This window comes from Falco naumanni, chromosome 1, assembly GCF_017639655.2.
Source record: "Falco naumanni isolate bFalNau1 chromosome 1, bFalNau1.pat, whole genome shotgun sequence".
Taxonomy (NCBI): Eukaryota; Metazoa; Chordata; class Aves; order Falconiformes; family Falconidae; genus Falco; species Falco naumanni.
The window spans coordinates 104,346,297-104,369,263 of NC_054054.1; the positions used below are offsets into that span (position 1 = coordinate 104,346,297).

Here is a 22,967-nt window from a genome sequence, read left to right on the forward strand (position 1 = left end):
CAGCTTTCCTGACCCTGTGTGCGCAGCCATGGCCAGTGTCTGGACTGCAGGGTACACTTCAGCTCCGACCCAAACTGCCTATTTGCAAGTCTCTTCTCTGATTTTCATTCTTACTGATTGCTTTTCAACCCCCTCTTCCATCCAGCAAAACACGTCTTGTGCCTCAGCTTGTGTAAAATGGTAAATTTCGGTAAATTTACAAAAAAAAAAAAAAAGAAAATTACACCCCCGCGCCAAAAGATGGTAAATCAGAAAGGGAAAATTACCCCATTCGTTATTTTTCCCTTGGATATTTTTGGAAGTATTAAGTTGCAGCATGACCAGATCCATGTTGGGATCTGCCAGAATGGAGGACAGTGTCTCTGACACGTGAAGATGTGCGTGTCTGCAGTGCAGAGACATTCCTGGTGTAACGACCAAGCCATGTGTCCTCGGGGTTGTGCGAGGTGCTGGGAGCTTGGGGGTCTGCCACCCCTCCCCTGCACACCCAGGGTGTCGCACAGCTTGCTTTTTCCTGGTGAGAGCACTGGGTGATGGGTGATGAGAGGTGAGGGCAGTGCTTCAGGTGCCTGATGCCGACTCAGGAGCCCCAGGTACCACCCTCACCTCCCCGGGGTGGGGGCAGGCAGTGGGGCAGGCACCTGCCTAAGGTGTGCGCATCCATATAGGGGGGCAAAGATGGGGCTGGGAGCATTTCCAAGCCCCATGCAGCTGTCCTCCTCGGAGTGAAGTCTCCTTCATGGAGCAGTTCTGCTCATTTTTCAATTAAAAATAAAAATCCAATCTGTTTAATATTTTTTTTTAAATAAATTTTTGCTTCCTCTGGCTGAGCCGGACTGGCAGCATCTCAGCTGCCTGCGTGGGAGGTGCCTCCTGCCAACTGGTCGCTGCCTTCCCATCCCACCACGTGGCTGGCAGGGCTCGGAGATCCCAGGCTGGTGGTGCCCAAGCTGGTGATGCTCAGGGCAGGTGTCGGGTACGGCGGGGCACAGTGCAGGACATAGAGCTTTCCTTTAAACCTTTGCCGAGGTATGGGGCAGGGTTAATGCTTGCTGGCAAAATACAGCTCCCAGTGCGTTGTGCAGCAGGAAGACGTGATGTTACGCTTGGGTAATGTCAGAGAGATGCTCAGGACTGGGTTCTCCTTGTGTTTCACAGGTGTGAAGCCCTGCCCAGGCTTCTCCTGCCACTGGCGCTGCTGATGTGGTCCCTTCAGGGTGATACGTCCAGCTTCTCCCTTCCCCAGATGGTGTTATTGCTCATCTTCAAATATTTCCTTCCTCAGTGGTGTATCTCCAGTCGGGCTCTTGTCCCACCTTCGTGGGGGGGAGAGGCTGTGTCCCTTCCCTGGAGGAGCTGTGAGTCACCCCGGCACCTCCTGCCAGCACAGAGCAGCTTCTCCCCGGGGCATGCAGGCAAAGTCAGCCGGCAGTGGGTGCATCACCAGGCTCGGTGAGCCAGTGCCCGCGAGCGCTGCTGACCTCCTCCGCGCTTAATGATGCCGAGAGGTGATGTGGGGTCAGCTACACTCAGTGTCCACGTGGTTAGCGAAGCTGCCTTTATGGGTGGCACTGAGTCACTGCGATGTGAACCCCTTTGTACCTGCACTCTGCGGTGCCTTGGAGAAGCGCTCACTGTCAGCGGCACCTCGCTCCCCGGTTGCTGGTTTGAGCCATTCGCTCAGTTCTGCCCAAAATCTACCTTGGGAGCAACCCTGCAGGAGGAGACATTTCCCACTGAGCTGCTGGAGAATTTTACACTTTTTGAGTGGACTTGGGGTGTTTGGCAGTGGGATGGCAAAGCCGGGTCTCCTGTCCCCTCCTTTTGGATACAACTTGTGGGCAGGTAAGGAGGGAGGCTGGTCCCTTGCAAGGTTCCAGACGTTCCCAAAACAACACGTGGCGACTCGTTTGTCGGTGGATTTGCAGACCTGTGGCAACGGCGGCAGTGCTGCAACCGGGTAAAGCAGGTGTGAGCCCTTGTGCCTGTGCCTGCGCTGCTGTGTTGACACAGCACAGCCTGACAAGCTGTTAAATGGAGCGCAAATACTTCGTTTGTATTATGGTGTGAGGCCTTTGTGGGGTGGAGAGGGGGCTCAGGGTGGTGAGAAGCCGTGAGGCCGGTGCCTGCACTGCAGGGCTGCTCTTGCTGCATCAATTGCATGTGTTGCAGGGCTTAACTTCTGCCCAGGAGGGGCTCGTCAGAGGCTGCCGGTGCTGCGGGCAGCCACCGCAGGGGCTGCCCAGCTGTATCTGTTTGAGAAGCAGGCAGTGCTGCTCCCCACTTATCTGCTCGTGGCCGTGGTCTTCCCATGGGGTGCACTAAACAAAAAGAGATGCTTTCCTGGTGCAAATACTCATCCGAGCTTTGCATGGCTGTTTGCTCCAGCCCTGCTCATTTGATGTGTTAGGTTATCCCTAGCAGAAGAGTGGAGGTACCCGAGTTAAGCACCAGCGATGGGATGTGGCAGGTCCACACTTTAACCAAGGCGTGTGGGGCTGGCCACTGCTCTGGGATGTCTTTTCTCCAGCAAACACCGTCTGTTGGGTGGCTCTTGATTCTGTCCTTCTTCTTAAAATGTTGGCACTTGTTGTTTCAACATTGTGGTCCTTTTCTTCTCTTGCCTACCAGATCCTGGCCTGGTTTGAAGAAGGAGAGGAGACCACGACGGCGTTTGTGGAGCCCATCGTCATTATTATGATCCTGATCGCCAATGCCGTGGTGGGTGTGTGGCAGGTAAGTCGCAGCCCCCCCACCCCCGCCTGCCCCCCAGGTCTCCGCTCCACGTGGCTGAGATGCTTCATTGGAAGGGCTGGTTGCTTCTTGCCATTGGAAACTCATTTCTCAAAATTTCAATTTTCACATTGGCTGTGCTGCCCTGTGCCCCAGTGCAGATGTTGGCTTCCTCTTGCTTCATTCCTTCAGTCTTTGGCAGCTTTTGCAGTGTGGCATTTAGGATCTTGGACTTTTTTGCCATCCAGGCAAACGGCTGCTTGTCTCCTGGCCATGGCCAAATGTGCTTTCCAAGGGAACCTTTTTGCCCTGTCCACCAGAAAGCTGCGGTGGCTGCTGTCCCTTGCCTCACTGTATGCCTCCTGGGAGATGAGCAAATGCTTCAGCCAGCAATGCTCTTTTTCTTCTATATATTTATGTTAAGGCCATTCATTTATCTGCAGCTTGACCTGAGGTGGGGTTGCTCAATGGGGAAAAATCCATCTGGGTGGGATATGCTGCTTCCCAAACTGAGAATGAGAAAATCAAGGCCAAAGTCCTGTGTGGTGCCCAGCACCTGGTGTGATTTAAGCCAGCAGGGACCATTTCAGAGCAGCTGGAGAAGATGTGGCACTTGCCCCATCCGTGCATGCCAGGCACATGGATGCCAAAGCCAGGGGCAGGGTTTGGGTGCCCCTGTCTTGACACTGGGTGGGGAAGGACCCTGCTGGCAGGAGTAACCCCACCTCCGGCAGCTGTGCTCCTCCTCTACTTGCAGGAGAGAAATGCTGAGAGTGCCATCGAAGCCTTGAAGGAGTATGAGCCCGAGATGGGGAAAGTGATCCGTGCTGACCGCAGCGGGGTGCAGCGGATCCGCGCCCGGGACATTGTCCCCGGGGACATCGTGGAGGTGGCAGGTAGGGTGCATCGCCCCAGAGCACGGGGTGGGATGGGGAGGTGGTACTGGCCAGGGGGGCTTTGGTGATGGGCACCCTGTGGTCCTGGTGATGGGAGGGCTCTGCTGCAGTGTCCCAGGGCATCTCCTTCGGAGACAGCCACCAAGTTACCCTACTGTTGTACACTTGAGATCTTAGTTTCTCTTTTCAAGTCCAGAGAGGTGAAATAATCTGGGCCAAAGTCTGGGCTCATCAGCCTGCTGAGACTTCGCCCCAAGCGTAGGGTGGTAGAGAACAGCAGAAAGGAAAAAAAACATTTGTATATTTCTGGCACGGATTTCATGTCTCGGGAGGGTTTCCCCATTTTCTGGAAGAACTTTTAATTTTCTGCCAAGATTCCCTCTCTCTGGAAGCGGCTCTTCCATGCACATCCCTGGAGCAGGCGCGGGTGAAGGGCCGGCGGTGGGTGCCACGCCGGCGGTGCCAGCACTGGGAGGTTTGAACGCCGCGGGCATCGGGGCTGGCCCTGCCTGTGTGGGCAGGCTTCCCTGGAAACGGGGGGGGTGGTTCTGGGGAGGGCGAGAGGCAGAGGGGACCGGCTTCAGGGGGCTTTTGCTTCCAGGGTCAGATTATTCTCCCCCCCCCCCCCCCCCCCCCCTTTCTGCCAGGGTTTTGCGTCGTGTGAATGATGCCTGGGGGGTCTCCTGCCTGCCCCACCAGAGGATGCATTTCAATGATCCCGTTTTGTTTGTTTGTTAAACGATGCCGTAAACCCCCAGAGCCGAAAAACGAATCCTCTTTTTTCCTCCTTGTGGCCCTGCTCCTGGAAAGATGCTGCAATCCCTCCCGCGCCCAGCCAGCTCACTGTTATTTATGTCTTCCAGTTGGGCTTCAGCTGGAAGATGAACATAAAAATAATGCAGGGAGGATCAAGCAGAGGAGTGCCGGCCAGATCCTCAGCTGGGCGAGCTGGCAGAGCTCCCAAGCCAGCTCCAGCAATGCACTCCAACTGCTGACCTGGCCTTTAATTACATTAATTATTAATAAATTATATTCTGCCATCTTTCCCAAAATGAACTTCTTGCTGCCTGCCCATCGGCAGCCAAATATTACTTTTTAGTGGCACAACCAGCATCGTGACTGGGAGGGAAAGAGCTGAGCTCTCCTCTGGAGGGGTTTGCAAGTTATTAGCAAATTAATTAGGAAATTGTGGGTTTAGGAGGTTATAGTAAGTGGTGAGGATGCTGTCAGGCTGCCTGGTAGGAAAGTGGACCAGGAGCCACGGCTTTGGGTGTGCAATGGACTTCCTGGGGATGGCAGGAACAGCACAGGCTGGGACTGGCTTCTGTTTGTGTATGCAAATGCAATAAATTTGGCAGCAGGGAGCAGAAAATCTGCTGCCCTAAGACGAGAGGGAAATGATAGCTGACGAGCTGTTTAAACCCAGCTGATTTTTGCCCTTTTGCAACAGGGCAATCAAGGTGAGTCCTTGTGCAGGCAGCTGCAGCGCCAGCTTTTTGCCTTGCCCAAGAGATGCGGGCATTGCCGAGGGAGCTCCGTTGGGTGCTGCACCACCTGACTGCTCCTGCTCGGCTCTGGCAGTGCTGGTGGCCGTGGCCATGCAGTGTTGCCTTCTGTTTTCCTCTTTCCCTTGGCTTTTGGTACGGGAGAGACTTGTAGTGCTTGGGTGATCATTCAATAGCTGGCTAACGGCAGCGGCCAGGTCCGTACGGGACGTCTGTCCTGTGCCATGTGAGTCTCCTGGGATGCTATCACAGTGCCTACCCTTGAGCAGATGCCACCCCCATGGCACCAGGGCTTGACGCTGTCACTAGATGCTGTCACCAGATATTTTTCATCTGCAGCTTTAGGTAATGTTTGCAAACCCTCCCTGCCTTTCCCAGGGGGAAGAGGAGCTCTTTGCTCCCTTTAAAGAGCTCCAGCTCCCTTGAGCAGATGCAAAGTCTGAGTCTGTGCATGAAGTGAATGTTGGGGGGGGGTCTGTGGGTCCCTGTGCTTAGCACCACCGAGCTCAGCCCCCCAAAAAATGGGTGTGATGGGGAGCGGGGCAGGTCTGGCTGGACGGCAGATGTTGCACGCAGCATCCCGAAGCACTGGGATCTGCAGCTGGAATGAAAGGCTGGGTGGTGGAGCGGTGCCAGCCCCCTCCCACTGTGCTTGAGGGGGGGGTGGGGGTGGGGGTGTTTTACGAGCCCCAGGAGGAAGCACTCATTAAAGTCTGGGATTTGAGACTATCGTTAGCGGCCAAGCCGGCAGTGTTGTGTAATGTGATGTAAGGCGCTGGGAACCAGGGCTCGCTGCCTCAATATTTCCGAAGCACTGGAGCGTGGTTGTGTCCAGCTGATAAGGGAGCAGGAGGAAGAGCTGGAGGAAGAAACCCAGCAGGAAAACCAGCTTTAAATGTGGGGTTTTTTGAGGAAGTGCATGCGCCTTGGAGGGTGGTGGTCAGTGGCTGTCATTTCATGGGGCTGCTTTCACCCATAACCACCGTGACATGCCAGGAGACCGGTGTCTTGGCCATGGAAGGTCTTCTAGTGTCAACAGTGGTGTTGGGAGGCTTGGGCCACTCCAGAAGTGCGGTTTTTGCAGGGAAGAGGCAAGATGGGGGGTGCTGGGGGGGGTTTGCAGAGAAGAGCAGAGATGGGGACGTGGCAGGGTGGCAATGCATTGAGCAGGAGAGCCAGGGGGTGTGATGCTTGCTGCCCCAATGACCACATACCTGCAGCTCTAAAGCCTGGCAGCTCCGCTCCAAAAGAAGAGAAAAAGATACCTGCCCTCCTGCCCGCTCGCTGGCTGGAGAAGGGATGCAGGCGCTTGCTGCTTGTGATGGTGAGGAGGGTCCGAGCCACAGCAGATGAGCACGTGTCACTGCAGAGCTGCAGCCAGGGTGGGTGGGATGGTGGGGGCTTCCTGGGAGCCTGCTTGGGTCCTCTGCTCACTGTCTGTCCCACGCAGAGCTCCTGCCTTTGCTGCTTGTCCTGGCAAACCAGGCTTGAACCACAGTTTTGCTCAGGTGCAACCGGGGAAGGTGATGGGCAGGGCTGGCAGGCAGGTCACCTGTCCCACCAGCATCCCTGCACAGCAGGGCTGGGGCAGCAGGGATTTTGCAGAGGGAGATGATGCTTGGTGTGGCTGGTCCATGGGAGAGGGTGGAAGGCACCTGGTGTGGCGTGAGTAACCCCCTTGGCCGCGGTGCTGCTGCCTGCTCGCTGGGCTGGCTGCTCTTGTGGCAGGTGGTCCCCTAAAATAAGAACTTCCTCAAGGTCCCATTACTGCACCACCCAATGTCTTGGTTGCCACTGATGGCGCCTCTTTTCGCCTTTCTTTTTTTGCCTTGTGGGTTATAGACGTGCAAAATTAAGCTTTCAAAGCAGAAAGGAGGCATCCCAGGGCAGAACACTGGTTTACTGTGGGCTGGACCCCTCCTTGCTGCAGGCTGGGTGCTGCCATGTGCCTGCACCACGTAGGGACATGGTGACAAACAAAAGTCAGTCCCTGCCCTGGAGACCAGGCAGTTGAAATAAAAACCGAGAGGAGAGAGCACAAAGTGAGGTGCAAACCGGTGGCCCCAAGCCTTGGGGCAGAGCCCGGCTGTGCTGGCATGTCTGGGGTTTGCCGTCCCTCTTCCCCAGGGTGGTGGGTGCTGCTGGTCCCACCTGACGGAGCTGCTCTGCTCTTGTCCTTGTAGTTGGTGACAAGGTGCCTGCGGACATCCGGATCATCGAAATACGGTCCACCACCCTGCGGGTTGACCAGTCCATCCTCACAGGTGAGTGCAGGCATGGGGGGAGGGGGGAGGTGGCTGCTGAAGGCAGAGCTTTCCCTTTGCCATCTTCCTGGAGCTAAATTTTGGGACTGATACGGGGGGAAGTGCTTTGCTGGGGTGGGAGAACGGGATGAAGGACCTGGGGAGGTCCTGCATCGTCTGGAAGTCATGGCACAGGGGAGATGCTCCTGGTGCTTGGGCATCCCTCCTGCAAAACACAAACTGTGGGGTTGCACGGGGGGCTGCGAGCTCCCTGCCCACGCTCCCCCTGTGCAGCTGTAGCAGGATGACCGCTGGCACATGAGGCCTCATGACTTCAGGGAGAGGTGACAATATTGGGGGCTTTTTTTTTTTTTTAAGCACTGGAAAAGCCCGTAAAGCTGATAATTCTTGAAGTATCATGGATTCTCTTCCTCTCTGCTGTCGGGGAAGGCCAGTCAATGATCAGATGGCAAGAAGAGTTTCTAGTATTTCAGCTCTTTTGTGTGGTTTTGTAAACGTATCGAGTTAGGAGATGACAGCAGAGAAGGAAAAGCAATCAGAAAAACTGTTAAAACATGGGGAAAGGAGCCCAGTCCTCTCAAAAGACGGCAAGGGGAGATACAGCAAAAAGGCAAATCTGCAAAGGACCAAATATAAACCTTCAGCAGAACAGCTTTGGGCACCTTGGCTGTTGTCCTGCCCTACAGTCCCCATCTGACCCGGCAAACCTGTGTTGCAAGCCGGCGGGCTCCCTGGCCCGGGGATTTGCCCCATCCCATGGGGCTGGATGGGAGCTCGCGGCCACTAGCGCTCCACGTGGGTCGTTTTTCTGCAGCCCCCATCTTCAGAGTGCCTTGGCCCAGTTCTGACATTCCCAGGATGGATGTTTTGATGGTTTGGTGGCAAAGTGGCACTTTAGGAAGCGGTGGGGGTTGCGATGCAGGCTCAGAACGGTGTCAAGTGGAGGCTGGAGAGAAAACGCGGGTGGTTCATCTCACCCCTCTTGTTTCGGTAGGGGAGTCTGTGTCGGTGATCAAACATGCTGACCCCGTCCCTGACCCCCGGGCTGTCAACCAGGACAAGAAGAACATGCTTTTCTCTGTAAGTCCTTTACACCTGCCCCCACTTCTGTGGTTTTCCAAAGAGCTGCCAAGTGAAGAGGCTGATGGACATGGGAGATCTCTGAGCAGTGAACGGGAGTGCATGCATGAGAAAGACCCGAATCTGTAAAAAGAGCCCACAAATCCATAAGAATAAGGACCTGCTTCATCTGGATTTTGTTTGGGTTGTGGCACATGACACCCTTAAATGCCTTGCGCAATCTCAGTGGGTTTTCCACCAAGTAGGATGCATTATAGGTGGGGAAAAGGTTTGTGGCTGAGCCTGGAGCTATTGCAAATTTATGTTGCCTGCTTGTTCATTCTCCTCTCAGGCAGAAGTTAAGTCCTTGAAGGGCGAGGGAGTTTGCGGGAGGGGCCTCCTGCTGCTTTTGGGTGGCTTTATATAAAACCCCAGAATGTCTCATTTTCCCCTTAACCAAGATCTGTGTTCTCCTTTCACAACAAGCGACCCATTTCCTCGCTCAGGCTGAGAGATTTCATGCCCACGTATCCCCTCTGGCCCCTTTCTTCCCTCCCAGGGCACCAACATCGCAGCTGGGAAGGCTGTAGGGGTCGTCATTGCGACAGGGGTGTACACCGAGATCGGGAAAATCCGAAACCAGATGGTGGAGACGGAGCCCGAGAAGACCCCGCTGCAGCAGAAGCTGGATGAGTTCAGCCAGCAGCTCTCCAAGGTGATCTTCCTGGTGTGCATCACCGTCTGGGTCATCAACATCAGCCACTTCAGTGACCCTGTCCACGGCGGCTCCTGGTTTCGAGGGGCCATCTACTATTTCAAGATTTCGGTGGCGCTGGCGGTGGCTGCCATTCCCGAGGGTCTCCCAGCCGTCATCACCACCTGCCTGGCGCTGGGCACGCGCCGCATGGCCAAGAAGAATGCCATCGTACGGAGCCTGCCCTCGGTGGAGACCCTGGGCTGCACCTCCGTCATCTGCTCTGACAAGACCGGCACCCTCACCACCAACCAGATGTCCGTCTGCCGGGTGAGTGCCGGGGGTGTTTAGGGGTTTGAGGTGCGGGGGGGGATGCTCTGTAAGCCCCCCAGCGCTCTGCATCGCTCCATCCCCATCCTGGGGGAGGGGACAGGCTTTGCTGTCCTCACCAGACCTGTTTCCCATGAGGAATTGCAGGTGAGCGTGTAAGATGGTTTGCCTGACCAGGGCTGGCAAGGTTTATGGCTTCTTTTGGCATGGTTGTAATTAGAAAACTCACTTTTACGAGCACACCGGTTTGGAGGTGCTGTGTTGCAGACTTACTTCAGTGCTCCCTCTCCAGAGAGCGTTCCTTCCTGCTGGGACGTGGCATTGAGACGTTGCTCCTGGAGATGCCAATGGAATCTGCCATCTCCGCTCCCTTGCCCTCTTTGCCCCTCTTTTTAACCAAACCAGTGAGAAATCCTGGACCGTGCAAAATTAAGCCGGGACCTGTGAGGCCAGAACTTTGAGGGTCACTGCAATGTGTGGGTCTTGGAAAGCCCGTGTAGAAATCCAGGGGTTAAGAGAAGATGCCCGTGACCTGGTGAAAAGGTGCCTCAGTTACCCATCCTGGCAGCAGGATGCATGCAGCCGGGTGCTTCTGATGGAGGGAGCCCTGGGGGGGGGTTGGCAAAGAGGTTGGAGACCCCTGGGCTACCAGAGAGCTTTGCTCCTGCACGCCTGGCTGTGTGGAGAGATGATCATTAGGAAAGCCTGGACCATCCGAGTACGTCTCAGTTTCCCTATTAATCCTCGAGTCTCGGGAAAGCTTTTTTTTTTTCATGGCCTTGGCGCGTCGGTTTTGTAGGAGAACCTTGGAAAATGTGGTGCTGTGGGGAAAAATGGCCCTGGCCACTGTCCCTCCTCTCTGACACTTGGGCAGGGTGGTGGGAAGCCGGGACTGTGCTGCAAGCTGGCCGTGGGCTTTGGCCGCTGGTTTGCTCAGCACGAACTACAGATGACTGGAAACGTCTGATATTTCTGCCCTGAAAATGATTTAAAATGAGACGTGCTGGGATGGGGCAGTGACCGAGCTGCCCGCGTCTCCCACGAGGAGCAGGTTCAGAAAGACCCAGGGATGCAGGGGAGCAGGTCAGGGGTGAACAGTGTTCGGGGTCTCTTTAGCTCTGCAGAGCACAGAAGGAGCGGTGGGAGTGAGCGTGCCTTCCCCACACCACGTCCTACCGGAGCATCTGCTCCTTGGGGAGAAGTGTCACCATCTCCCGCAGCGTGTGGGTCGGGAGAGACGGGATTAGCGCTGCTGAGACAGGGGGAGGGCAAGAGGGGCAGCGGCACGCAAGAAGGTTTTAGCATCCATCGTCGTTTGCAGAATGGACCCAGCAACTTTGCAAAAAAGCCAAATTCAATTGAAAATTCAATGTATCCTCCACCCCATCTCCCCACACCCCCGTTCCGATATCCGTGTGATTCACTTGGCTGCATCCTGGCTCCCAGGGCGCGATCCGGAGCGCCGGGCTGGCGGCAGGGCGCGCAGCCGTTGATGTTTAACGGGCAGGGATTCCCGTGCTGACGCAGGCGGCTCTGCCGAGCAGTGCAGGGAAGTGTCAATATTTGTGCTGGGCGGCCACTGGTGTGTCCTGGCCGTGCTCCTGCACCAAGCGGGTGAAAAAGCCACGAAAACCTATCGATAACCTGGAAAAATATATTAATTGAGTGTGATTTCATTAACTCACGTTAAATTTGGGTGAGCGCAGCTGCTCGGCCGCAGGGTACGCTGCCAAGCAGCACTTGCCCTTTGCATCTTGCTGCTGGCATCAGGTCTGTAGAGCTGTAAAGTGACTCTGGAAAAGCCTCGGGGCTGTTTTAAAAGTTTTTTTCAGGGCTGCGCTGGTGCTGGGTCCCGCTGCGTGCCTGGGTCTGGTGGCCGAGGTGCCGCCAGCTCGGCAGGACACATGTGGATCCCGGGTGATTGGCAGGGGCAAATCTGTGCCCCCCAGGTGCCCATGGGCATGAAGTGCCCACTGGAGTGCTTTGTGCTGGGGGGCATCTGTCTGTCTGGGGTGGCCGAGGCTTTGGTGCTTTTGCTCCGACCTCAAGTGCACCGGAGGTTACAGCTCTGCAGTAAAGCCCCAAACTCACTCAGTAAATCAGATTAAACCTGTGGTTTGTGTCACTCACCTTCTGGTCAACCGGGGGTCACCGAGACCACCGTCTCATCCAGCCCACAGCAGGGAGCATCCAGGAGCAGCCCCCTCCCAACCATTAGCTGACCCTGTATCTGGGAGCAATGGGAGCCTGGCAGGGGGAGAGGGGGCAGAGGAGCATTGCAGCTCTGCTCTTGCACATTTAAATCACTCGCCTAAGACTTGCAGCACCCTTTTATGCATTGTAACTTAATTTTCCAGGAGCCACGAGGGTGGTGCTGGAAAATGGGGACCAGAAGCGGAGATGTGAGTGCAGCTGTGCAGGCTCAGGGATGCTGTGTGGGGGCAGAGTGGGACAGGGCTGGAGGGGGGAGATGCTGGCACCCCATGTCTGGAAGAGGGAGGAGGATGGTGATGTTTGGCTGTCTCCGAGATGGCTGGTGTTCTGGGGAACAAGGGCAGAAAGGGGTTTATTTTCAAATAAACCTTGTAGCAGAGCCTGGATTTGCAAACTCCCATCCCGGGTGCAGCCGCCCAGGAGCCGTGCAGGTGCCATTTGCTTGGTTTCAGCAGTTTTGTCTGAGCAGACCAGTCCCTAGTTAGTGGGAAACGTGACTGGGGGGTTCCCAGGGTGGGTGGCTGAGCCACCGGCTGTGGCAGTCGCCGGTGGGTGCCTGTCAGCCAGGGCTGCTCCAGTGCTGGAGGAGAACGATGCTGCTCTGTGGGCTGGTTGATGGGTATATGACTGATGATTACAGGCTCTTCCTGTTCCAGACAGCAATCCTGCCTTGTCTGCCTTCTAATGAGTAGTTCTTTATAAAGATATTACAGAAATGTGGGGACGTATCCTTCACATCTCTCTTCCCCGCCAGCCTGCAGCTGATGCCGTGTGCCGCTCCAGGGACAGTGCATCTGTGAGTGCCCGGGGTTTTCTAAAAATACACGCCAGCAGCTCCGGGGCCAGGCGAGATCCGTGGGGCAGGAGGGAGCGATGGCTGGAACTCTTCTGGAGCAGGGTGCGCTCTTCAGAAGCACACAGTGACGTTTTCCTTCCCATCCCTCTATTGCGTTGAACCCCCAAATTGCCGGCGGGGCTTGAAAAGGGTTCAGGGCAGGGGGTGAGCAGCGGGAAGCCCTGGGGTGGTGCTGGCTGGGTGCTGGAGATGCTGTTCACCGTAGCCAGGGGTTTGGGGGTCTGGCAGCCCCTCTGCCAGCATCTCTCTCCAGCACCCCCCCCCAGCTGCTCTGTGGCACGCACTTCGCCACCTCTTTCTATTGCTGCTCTTATTATTATTGATATTATTTTTGTGATGAAAACCTTACCCAGCCTCTTTAGGGATTAAGACACAGCTATTTCCTCCGGGCTGTTTCCACTGCCTGCAAACCTGCTCCCTTTTCAGCCTGGAAGTCTGCCGAAATATCGCGCCAAAAACCTGCAAACACCTTTGCGATGCCCCAGCCACCCCCTCGCTCTGCCAGTCACGCAAGCTGGGAGCAGGCAGGAAATTTGATATAACCTCTGGTTGCTGTGGGTTACACAGGACCTTTTTTAAATAGGCATGGAAAAAAATAAAGGGCCTGGAATGATTTTGGTTTTTTTTTCTTTTCCTTTTTTTTTTTAATAAGAAATTCGCTATTGTGAAAGTAGCAATTGTTTTGTAGCCATGAGCATTTGAAAACAAACACCCGTATCAGGCAGAACCACTGGTGGCTGGGGTGGATGCTCTCAGATTTTTTTAATAAATTGAGTTTGGGCAGTGTTTCTGGGCACGGGAGTCCATTTTCTGAAAAGACCAGGAGGTTTTTGGCTTGCTGGAAGGCCGATGGCATTGGACATCTCAAAAAGAGATGAAGGATACTCAGTCTTCAGAGGTTGCTTTTGGTGTTGGCTCCAGCTGGGCTCCTTGGTTCCTGGAGTTCATCATCTCAGGGAGGTTCAGTCACCAAAGGAGATAGGATGTGGTTTGTCTCTCTTCATCGAGGTGCTTCATTGCATTAGTGTTTGCACCTCTCACCAGAGGAGCTCAGTGCCTCATGGGACACCTCATCTGCAACTCGTTGGCTTGTGATTTTCTTTGAAAAACCTTCAGGGATGCTGAGGAGTCTCCAGGATGGGGGGTGGGGTGGGGAGCAGGGAGCGGGGAAGGACCTGAGCTGCAAATAGCTATGAAGCTGTGGAGCCATGGGGAGGTTGCTTTGGGCTCAGAATTATTTACACAGGAGACGTACACTTTGAACCTCCTGCTTTGATTTGCCCAAACCTGTAAAGTAAGGAAGTGGGAAAAGCCACCGAGGTGTCCTGGTGCTAAAAACCTGCCATAAACGTGCTTCCCTGAGCTTGACCTTTTTTGCTTGGCTTGGCCCTAAGCTTGCACCTGGGGACGCCAGGCTGCGTGGGAGGGTCTCACACCCACCAGCCAACATGGCTGCACTGGTGGGGTGTCCTTGCGTTATTAACAATAATTAATGATAAAGTAAATTAAGCTCTGCTAGTTGCCGGAGGAGGCGCAGAGGGGAGAGGAGTTGGGTGGTACCCAGAGCCATTACATCTCTGGCGCTGAGCGATGCCTTCCAATTTCTCCAGCATCTGTGGCTTCTTTCTCCTGGGGAACATCTCAAATAACCAGAGGAAAATAAATATTGGGAAAAAAAGAATGAATTGAGATGGAGTGGAGGGACAGTTGTCCCTGCCCCCAGTTTCTGGAGCTGCCGAGCAGGCTCACAGAGCTGAGGAGAGCATCGCTTCCCTGCAGCCATCCCCCCTCCTGGCTGCTCCCCGCAGGCAATCACGACCCGGGAAATGCATTCGTCAAACCAATTTTATTTAGTTAGCTATTTATTATGTTACTTTTTGGCTTCAGCATGAATCATAAATAATGATTAAGCAGAAACGAGTGTCGCCGAGCTGTCGCCTTGGCTGGGGTCAGGCGCTGCTCTTGCTGCTGCTGGAGGCTGCCCCGAAGGGTGGGCTCTGTCGGGAGGGGGCAAAGGGGGGCTGGGAGAGCTCGCGGAGAGGGGAATTTTTATTGTATTTTAGTTTTTTTGGGGTTGTTGCTCTCTAGCAGAAAGAGAGAAAGTAGAAGGAGTATGAAAGGCAAAAGTCACTGAAAATAGAGCGTGTGGGACTTTTAACGGCTCCCCAGGGCTTTATTACGGAGCTGCCATGCTGCTGGTGCCTGGAGCCAAGCTGTGATCCCAGTAAGGCGAGCTGGTGGCAGGGAGCAGACTGGGAAAGGGTGGTGGGGCAGCTGGTCGGATCCTGCCCCACAGAGGCTTTCCAGGGTGGCTGGGGCAGGAGCGGAAACCTGGACCCGGTTCCTTCTCTGCTCCAAGTAAAACACAGGCACCTTCTTAGGAACTGGCTCGGCATCGCTGCTCTCCAATGGAAAAAAAGAGCTGGAGGAGGTGAACATGCTGAAGGCAGGGGAGAGCTTTGGGGACAGCCAGGAGTACTGGGTGACCAGGGAGGGGGCTGAACCCAGTGCCGGCGGGGCCAGCACTGGGCTGGTGCCGGCTGGCAGGTCTCTGGGCTGGGCACGTGGGTTGCCCCCAAAACCCGCTGCCTAACGCTCTGTCTGCATCCTTCCCCCTTGCAGATGTTCATTATGGAGAAGGTGGAGGGCACCCAGTGCAGCCTGCACGAGTTCAGCATCACCGGCTCCACCTACGCCCCCGAGGGACAGATGTGAGTGCGGGTCACCTCCGCTTCGAGGGTGACACCAGGTGGCCCTGGGCTGGCAGCACGGGCAGGGGAAGCCGGGAGGGTCGAGCTGGTGGCCACATCTGGGGGACCCCAGGCTCACCCCACGAGCTGGGGAGAAGAGTGGGGGTCTGTGGCAGTCTGCAGCCACGCTGAGCCCTGCCAACGCGGAGGTACCCGCTGGGCACTGGTGTTGGCCACGGTGGCTTGCACACATTTGGTGGCTGCTCTGTGCTTGCGGTGGGAGCCAGGGCAACTGTCTCACCGCCCCTCGTTGCCAGCTCCTGCCCGGCACGATACGGGGAGCATGCACCCCAGCTCTGCCTGCTGCCATGCCACTGCTCAGCAGCGGGGCTCCCGCACGCTCGGCTCTCCCTTCGTTAGCAACCCCGAGGAAAACGAGCCCACTTTTGAACTGGAGAGGACTGCAAGTGTGGGAATAGTGATGAGTGAAGCTTTTTTGCATTACATGCTCATCCTCCAATTTTCTGAAGCCTGGACGCTTTCAGCATCAGCAGGCAGCTGCGGCCCCCACCCCACCCCAGGTTCGGCAGCTTGTCCAGGAGCTGTGTGGCTGGCCACACGCCTGCAAGCAGCTGCAAAATCCCCAGGGAAGCGCTGCCCGAGCCCTGCATCCTCCGCAGGGATGGCCGGGATGGCTGCTGTGCCTGGGGCACGATCCTGCTGGTGTCAGGATGTGTTCGGGGGAGAGGTGGGCTTTGCTGAGCTGCAGCTGAGGAGGGGGAGTGGGAGTCGGGGGCTTTTCCCTGTTGTGTGTTACTACACACGTGGGGTTTTCTGCTGCTGTGTTTGTTTGTTCCTCCTCCTTTGAAAGGAGGTGATGCTCCCCAGTGCGAGGAGAGTCTGGGAAGAAGGAAGATGGGAAGCTCAGCCAGTGGTTGGAGCACTCTCTGCTCCCCTTCGCTTTGCTGTGTGATCCCAGGCACGTTCTTCACCGTGGTCCTTTCTGCTCATCTGTGGAGCAACTATAATTCATCCCAGCCTCAGACTTAATTTCATGAATATTTATAGAGCCAATTTGATCCTCGGCTAAGAATCTCCATTAACAAGTGAGCCAGGTCATAAGCTAATATCAATCAGTGCATTTCAATTAAATGAGGAGGACCGAGGGGCTGGACTCATGTCTGCTAACCCCTGAATCTCAGTGTCCCCCCTCTGGGGACTGCCTGCAGGGTGGCTCTGCACTGCTCTGCAACAATTTGTGGTGCTTTTGAGTTTTGCTTCAGCCCTGTGCTTTTGTTGCACGTCGAGGGGGAGGGGAAAGCTCGCTTAGGTGTCCAGGAGAGAAGCCCCTCCATCCTCCCAGGGCTGGTGGCACTGAAATGCTTATGCTGCTGTAGCCTGGCCTTGGGGCGGGGGGGATATGACATGCTTGACCTTGGGTTTGCCCCCATCCCTGTGCAGCACCCAGCGCCTTTGCTGATGCTTTTCCCAGCACGTGGGTCTCGCCCAGCTCTGCGCGGGGACGGCTGGTGACAGGCATGTATCTCCCCATCCCCTCCCAGCAATATCCAGGGGATCACACACGGCAAAAGCCACCCCCTGGTATTTCCACCTTCTCAAACATCAAACCACAGCCCGGTGTGTCTTCATGCTCCCTGCTCTACCCTCTGCCTGCCCCCTGCCAGTGTGCCCGGGGCTGGGCAGCATCCTCAGGGCAGGGGGCAGCAGCTCTCCCTGCCTGCTCTCAGCCCAGCGCCGCTCCTTGTCCCTCAGCAAACAGATTTTTCAGATTTTCTTGGCTGCTCCTTGTTTTCCGCTCCCGAGCTGTAACAAGGGCTCCAAAATGTTCTTTCCATTGGGAACCAGCAGTGGAATAAACTGATCCTAATAAATGCCTGACAAATTATTTTTCCAGCAAGCAGATGACCGGCTGGGTTTATACAGCTCTAACCTGCAGTTACCTCTCCTGGAACCAGAATGATTTTTGATTTCCCCTGAAAACCACTGCTGCCGTTTTTGCCACTGAGTGAGAAGCAGCATCCAGCTTGCCTGGTGTGTCCAGGGCTGCTCCCTGACATAGCAAAGAGCTGCTGATGAGGAAGCAAAGGCCACAGTTCGCAGTGTGGAAACAGCCACAGAAATGCAGTTGTTGCATTTGTCTGTGCTCTTAAACGCTCCCTTGGGTGCCATAGGGCTCGCCGGAGCACAAAGCAGCATCACAGGGAGGAGAAGGGACATGCTGCTGGTTCTGTAGCACCTCTGGATCCCCAGCAACTGGAAACCCCCGAGGGAACGGACATTAACTTAGATTTCTTTGCCCCTCTTCTGGTCCATCATCATCTTCAGCAGCAGCCTTTTGGCAGCCTCTGCTTTCAGGTCCAATGCTTTTTTGAGCTCCTCTGCAGCCCCCTTTATTCTGGGCCAGTTCCGGAGTTGATTTGCCTCCTGTGCTATTTTATTTGCAGCTTATCCCTGCCCCATTTCGTAAAGCACAGAAAGTGGACCCAAACGTTTATTGCCCAGCCTGGGCTTTAACTGGGCTCTTTCTCTCTCTTTTCCGAAAATTTTACACGGTATATATAGGAGAAGCTATGTATTATCTGAACGTGTCAGCTGGTGTAAGCGTTTGGGGGTTGTTTTCTCCCGCAGCCTGAAGGACGAGCAGCCGGTGCAGTGCGGGCAGTACGACGGGCTGGTGGAGCTGGCCACTATCTGTGCGCTCTGCAACGACTCCTCGCTGGACTACAACGAGGTGCGGGGGGCACCAGGGGTGGGGTGGGGTGGGGGACCGGCGATGCTCTTCCCCGTGTTTTGGGGCAAAGCCAACGGAGGTTTTGCCCTTGGGATCCACTTCCCTGGCTTAACTCATGCCAAGGTGATGCTCTGGGAGCCCTGGGATGGTGCAGTGGGTGACAGCATCCTTGGTCAGAGCAGCAGGTAGAGGACGTGCTCTAAAGTTTAAGCTCCTTTTTTTTTTTTCCTCTTTTGCCCTCTAGTCTAAAAAAGTCTACGAGAAGGTGGGGGAAGCCACCGAAACGGCCCTCACGTGCCTAGTGGAGAAGATGAACGTCTTCAACACTGACATCAGCAAACTCTCCAAGGTGGAGCGAGCCAATGCCTGCAATTCGGTGAGCTGGGGGACGGGAGGGAGAGGAGGGTTTGGGGACAACTGTTACTTGAGCAATAACCACTCACAGCTATCTAAGGGACGGATCTGCTGCAAGGATGCAATTTCCTGGCTTGCGGGGGGCTGGGCTGTTTAGGAGCAGGTAGCCCAGTGGCCCTGGGGGGCTGATGCAGAGCCCGTGGGACTGACCCAGCTCTGTGTGGAGCTTTGGAGAGGGGGAGCCCTGTGGCTCAAACTCGGCCCAGTCCTTGCTCAGTCAGCAGAGACCCCCTGGTGATGGCCAGAGACCCCCTGGTGATGGCCAGAGCCCTGGCTGCAGATGCGGAGGTTTGGAGTTTTGTTGCTCCGCAGCAAATCTCCGGGTGCCCGGTTTGCACTGAGCAGCCACCCTCCATAGCGTGAGCCAAACCCTGTTCCCTAGGGATTACGCTTCGGAAACATCAGGGTTTGATGTGAAAACATCCCATGCTGGCTATTCCCCTGCTCCAGCTCTCCAGTGTCTCCCTGTCCTGCTGGTGAAAATAGGCTTTATTTCATCTCTGGGTTTACTTGGCTTTGGTATCATGCTGTTAGATCTTACGGTGTCTTTGCCGGCTCGAAGGAAGGGCTCTCTGTTCTGGTGTTTCTTCCCCAGATAGCTCTGAGCAGGTGACAATAAATCCCCAGACTCCTTTCTGATAAGGGAGATGGAATTTCCCAGCCATGTATCATCCTGGCAGCGGCTTCGTTCCACGTGCCCATCACTGCGCTGCCATCGGGGTCAGCTGCTGCTGCTTCTCTCCTTACTCTTGTGTTTGGGCAGGGACAAAAACCCCTTCCTGGGAGTTTTCTGGCAGTGTTTCTTTACTGCTTCTTAACTTGCTCCCGGTGGCTCTATGCTTTGAAAATCTCTGGTGGGATTTTGGGGTTTCCACAGCGGCTGGCTGCTCCCAGGTGTCCTGACCGCATGCAGTGCCCAGTGGGGACAGCACCACTTTTGTGCCCCCAAAGCTGCCTGCCTGCGTGTGGCCGCTGCACCCTGCGCTGGGTTTGGCCTTCAGGAGCCGCTTGGTGTTCGCCTGGCACATCCACAGTCACTGCCCGCGTGGGCAAATCCCCTTTGCACATCTCTCCAGTTCCCCAGCGTCCGCTCGCAGTTTTGCTGCAGTAAGAGCATCCTTTTAACATTGGATTTGCAAGGTTTTTACCCCAAAAGGAGTTGTGGCGTTTTTCCCGTTGTGCCCTTCACTGATTTATTTAGATTTAAGTTGCTGTGAAAGTCCTGTGCAAAAAGCTGCTCGTGTCCCTGTCACGAGCAACCCCTGCCTGGCAACAAAAAATAGTCATCGAATACACGGTTGAGCCATGCAGAGCAAGGCTGGCATCAGCGTCCCCCCTGCCCTCTCTCGTGAATATTTTGGGTCAGCCCCAGATGCCCGGCTGATGAAATGGCTTTTTGGGGACAAGACGTGTCCTCCCCAGAGCCAGGCTCAGCAGCCATGGTGCTGATGCGGATGCGGGAGAGGGGGTTGGTTTGAAGAGGACCGGCTGCTATCTTGCTGGGCATTTGGCTCCTTCAGTAATTAACTAATAGCAATAGTCGAGGCTGGTTTGTGGGGGGGGGTGGGGGTGCTGAGGTGCAGGAGCCTGTCTGTGGGTGCTGCCTGTGCCTGTGGGGCCATGCACTGGGGCAGCCCCTGCTCTGTCTTTGCCCTGCAAACTTGCAGGTACCGTTAGGGTAAATGATTGTTACTGCTTAGCTGGCAGTCCTCAGGGTAATTAGCATGTCCTGAAATGAGCCTAATTAGAGTCTCAGCTGCAGGGGTGGTTAATTTGATGGGAACCAATTCAGCCTCAGGTGATGCTGGTGCTGCCACTCCCAGTGACCCCTGCGGGTGCAGGATCAGGGTGAACCCCTCAGCTCTCATGAGTGGGATGCAGTTCCCCCTCCTGCAGTGCAGCTGGAGCCTGGTGTGGGGGAGTCTCCCCTGCCTCTCTGGCAAACAGGGCTTTAGCTTAGGCTACAGCAGCATTTTGGCATCTCATGTGGGGTCAATAAAATGACTGAGCATTGCTGAGCAGCAATGATGTAGTTGGAGGGGTAAAATTTCTCCCCGCAAATTGCACTGGGAATGCTCCTTCTGCTTTTTGCACTGTCCTATCCCTCCTGGCTCCTGGGGTTGTCTTTCTCCCCCCATCACTGGTGCCGTGCCGGCTCAGCAGGGTTGTTAGCCAAGGCGGAGAGCCCCAGCTGCTGTGTCCCTGTCGTGTCCCAGCTCAGACCTGTGCTGTCCCCGCAGGTGATCAAGCAGCTGATGAAGAAGGAGTGCACCCTGGAGTTCTCCCGTGACCGCAAGTCCATGTCGGTATACTGCACGCCCACCAGCCCTGGCCACAACTCTACCGGCAGTAAGATGTTCGTCAAGGTAGGGGAGAAGGTCCTCAGCACCCTGCAGGACCCTCCTTCCTCTTGCACACCCCAGCAGGATTTGGCCCTTAGCACAGCAGGCAGTGATGCTTTGCAGTTTGTCTTCTCCCTTAGCGGTGCAGGGGTCCAGGAGCCAGCAGGTAGACTGCTGTGGTCAGGGAGGAGGTGAGTCTGCAGTAGTGATAGGGAGAAAAAAAAAAAGGAGGTGAAATGGTTTAGAGGGAGGAAAAGGCACTGAGTGTGCTGGTGCTGGGGCCAGGCGAGAGTTACCTCTGTGCAAAACTTGGCCACTTGCCTTTATTAAAAAGGCTGGGACCCTCCAGCAATGCCCAAAGGGCGATGCCCAGCTTTCCACTGTAACCAGAAATAAAATCGTGTTTTAAAGGGCATTTTCTTCCCAGGAGAAGAGATGTGGCAGGAGTTTCCCCCAGCTGAATCTGAGATGTGTATATTGTTGTTCCCACCGGGTGGGTGAACTCTGTCCTGCAAGTCAGGTCAGGACCTGCCGGGGCCACCGCATCTGTGGCTCTGGCTGTCCTGGGCGAGCTTTTTAAGAAGAGCAATAGAAGGATTGCAAGTTTTACATTAAAAAGCGCAGTGGATGTCCTTTGTAAGGTCAGCAGGGATGGGGTGAGATGCTGTGATGCTAAAGGACATGTTTTCCTGAATCACAGAGGCAGCACAAGTATCCGCTGAGCATCCCGCAGGGAGCCTGTGTTTTCAGCAGAGATTTCCAGCCCTAATTCCCTCCAGGGCTGAGAGGGGTCTGTGCTGTGGGAGTATCTCGGGCAGGCGCGTAGGTTTTGTAGGAGTCAGGTGGATCCCCCGCAGAGCAGATCCTGCTGTCTGGTGACCAGACGTGGGTTTGCCGGCCGTGGTCCTGTGCACTCGGTCAGAGGCTGCCATCTAGCGCGCTGAGCCGCCGTGCCGGGATGTGCGGGCTGGAGATTTGGGGAGTTTTCCTTCTCCTTTGCCCAAACTTGGTGCATTCCCTCCCTCTGGCACTTCCTTCGGTGCTGGCAAGAGATGCTCAGCCTCCAGGTTCATTCCAGCCCCTAAGCCTGCCGCTACTCCCCAGGGCGCACCGGAAAGCGTGATCGAGCGCTGCACCCACGTCCGTGTGGGCACTGCCAAGGTCCCGCTGACGGCCCCGGTGCGGGAGAAGATCCTGAGCAGGATCCGGGACTGGGGCATGGGCATCGACACACTGCGCTGCCTGGCCCTGGCCACCCACGACACGCCTGTCCGCAGGGAGACCATGCAGCTGCATGACTCCGCTGCCTTCATCCACTACGAGGTACAGCGCCGGGGGCTTTCTCCAGGAGCTTTTTTCCTTATTCCCAAAGTTTTCCCACCCACTCCCAGCTGCCCCAGTGGTATTTTCTCTCTGGTTTCCCTGTGGGGTAGCGGGCAGCACAATGGCTCAGCTCTTGCTCTGCAACCCCTGGTGCAAAGCTGCATGGTCCCAAGGCCAACAACCCTGTCCCACCGAGCATCCGTCCCCGTGGGGTGCCTGCTGAGACCACTGCCTGGGGACCACCAAGAGGGCTGGGGAGGAGGGGAGTGAAGCAAAAAGGTGTGAGGAGCAGCAGAGGGATGGGAGCATCCCATTGCACTGGGGCTATAGGGTGCACCCATGAGGCTCTTGGTAGGAACCCCCCTGCAAGTTTCCTCCCAGGGAAATCCCTGTGCCCAGGGTGGTGTCGTGGTGGGAAGTGGCTGCATCCCCAGGGATTAATATGGGTCTGGGGTTGTTGTTGTGTGTGTTCCCAGAACAACCTGACCTTCGTGGGCTGTGTGGGGATGCTGGACCCTCCCCGCAAAGAGGTCACCTCCTCCATTGAGATGTGCCGCAAGGCTGGCATCCGCGTCATCATGATCACGGGCGACAACAAGGGCACGGCAGTGGCCATCTGCCGCAGGATCAGCATCTTCTCAGAGACCGAGGACGTGACTGGCAAAGCCTACACTGGCCGGGAGTTTGACGAGCTGCCCCCCGAGGCGCAGCGGCAGGCGTGCCGTGACGCACGATGCTTCGCCCGCGTGGAGCCGGCGCACAAGTCCCGCATTGTCGAGTACCTCCAGTCCTTCCACGAAATCACCGCCATGGTGAGTCCCTTGGGGACACCCCACCACCCCCTGGGCCCCTCCTCTCCACCTGGTCCTGGCCCTCTCACCCTGTTAATCGTGGC

The 22,967-nt window shown here is 55.8% G+C and overlaps 1 protein-coding gene across 2 annotated transcripts in view; it reads left to right on the forward strand.

Annotated features, from left to right (window-relative positions):
- ATP2A3 (ATPase sarcoplasmic/endoplasmic reticulum Ca2+ transporting 3) overlaps positions 1-22,967 on the forward strand; it is a 54,006-nt gene that overhangs the window by 21,174 nt on the left and 9,865 nt on the right. For both annotated transcript variants that reach the window (XM_040613826.1, XM_040613835.1), the window contains exons 4-14: positions 2,632-2,736; positions 3,491-3,629; positions 7,318-7,398; positions 8,393-8,478; positions 9,017-9,481; positions 15,174-15,262; positions 17,891-17,993; positions 18,238-18,369; positions 20,648-20,773; positions 21,854-22,072; positions 22,549-22,884. In XM_040613826.1, coding sequence (XP_040469760.1) covers positions 2,632-2,736; positions 3,491-3,629; positions 7,318-7,398; positions 8,393-8,478; positions 9,017-9,481; positions 15,174-15,262; positions 17,891-17,993; positions 18,238-18,369; positions 20,648-20,773; positions 21,854-22,072; positions 22,549-22,884 — 1,881 coding nt within the window. The remainder of the gene's footprint in view (positions 1-2,631; positions 2,737-3,490; positions 3,630-7,317; positions 7,399-8,392; positions 8,479-9,016; positions 9,482-15,173; positions 15,263-17,890; positions 17,994-18,237; positions 18,370-20,647; positions 20,774-21,853; positions 22,073-22,548; positions 22,885-22,967) is intronic.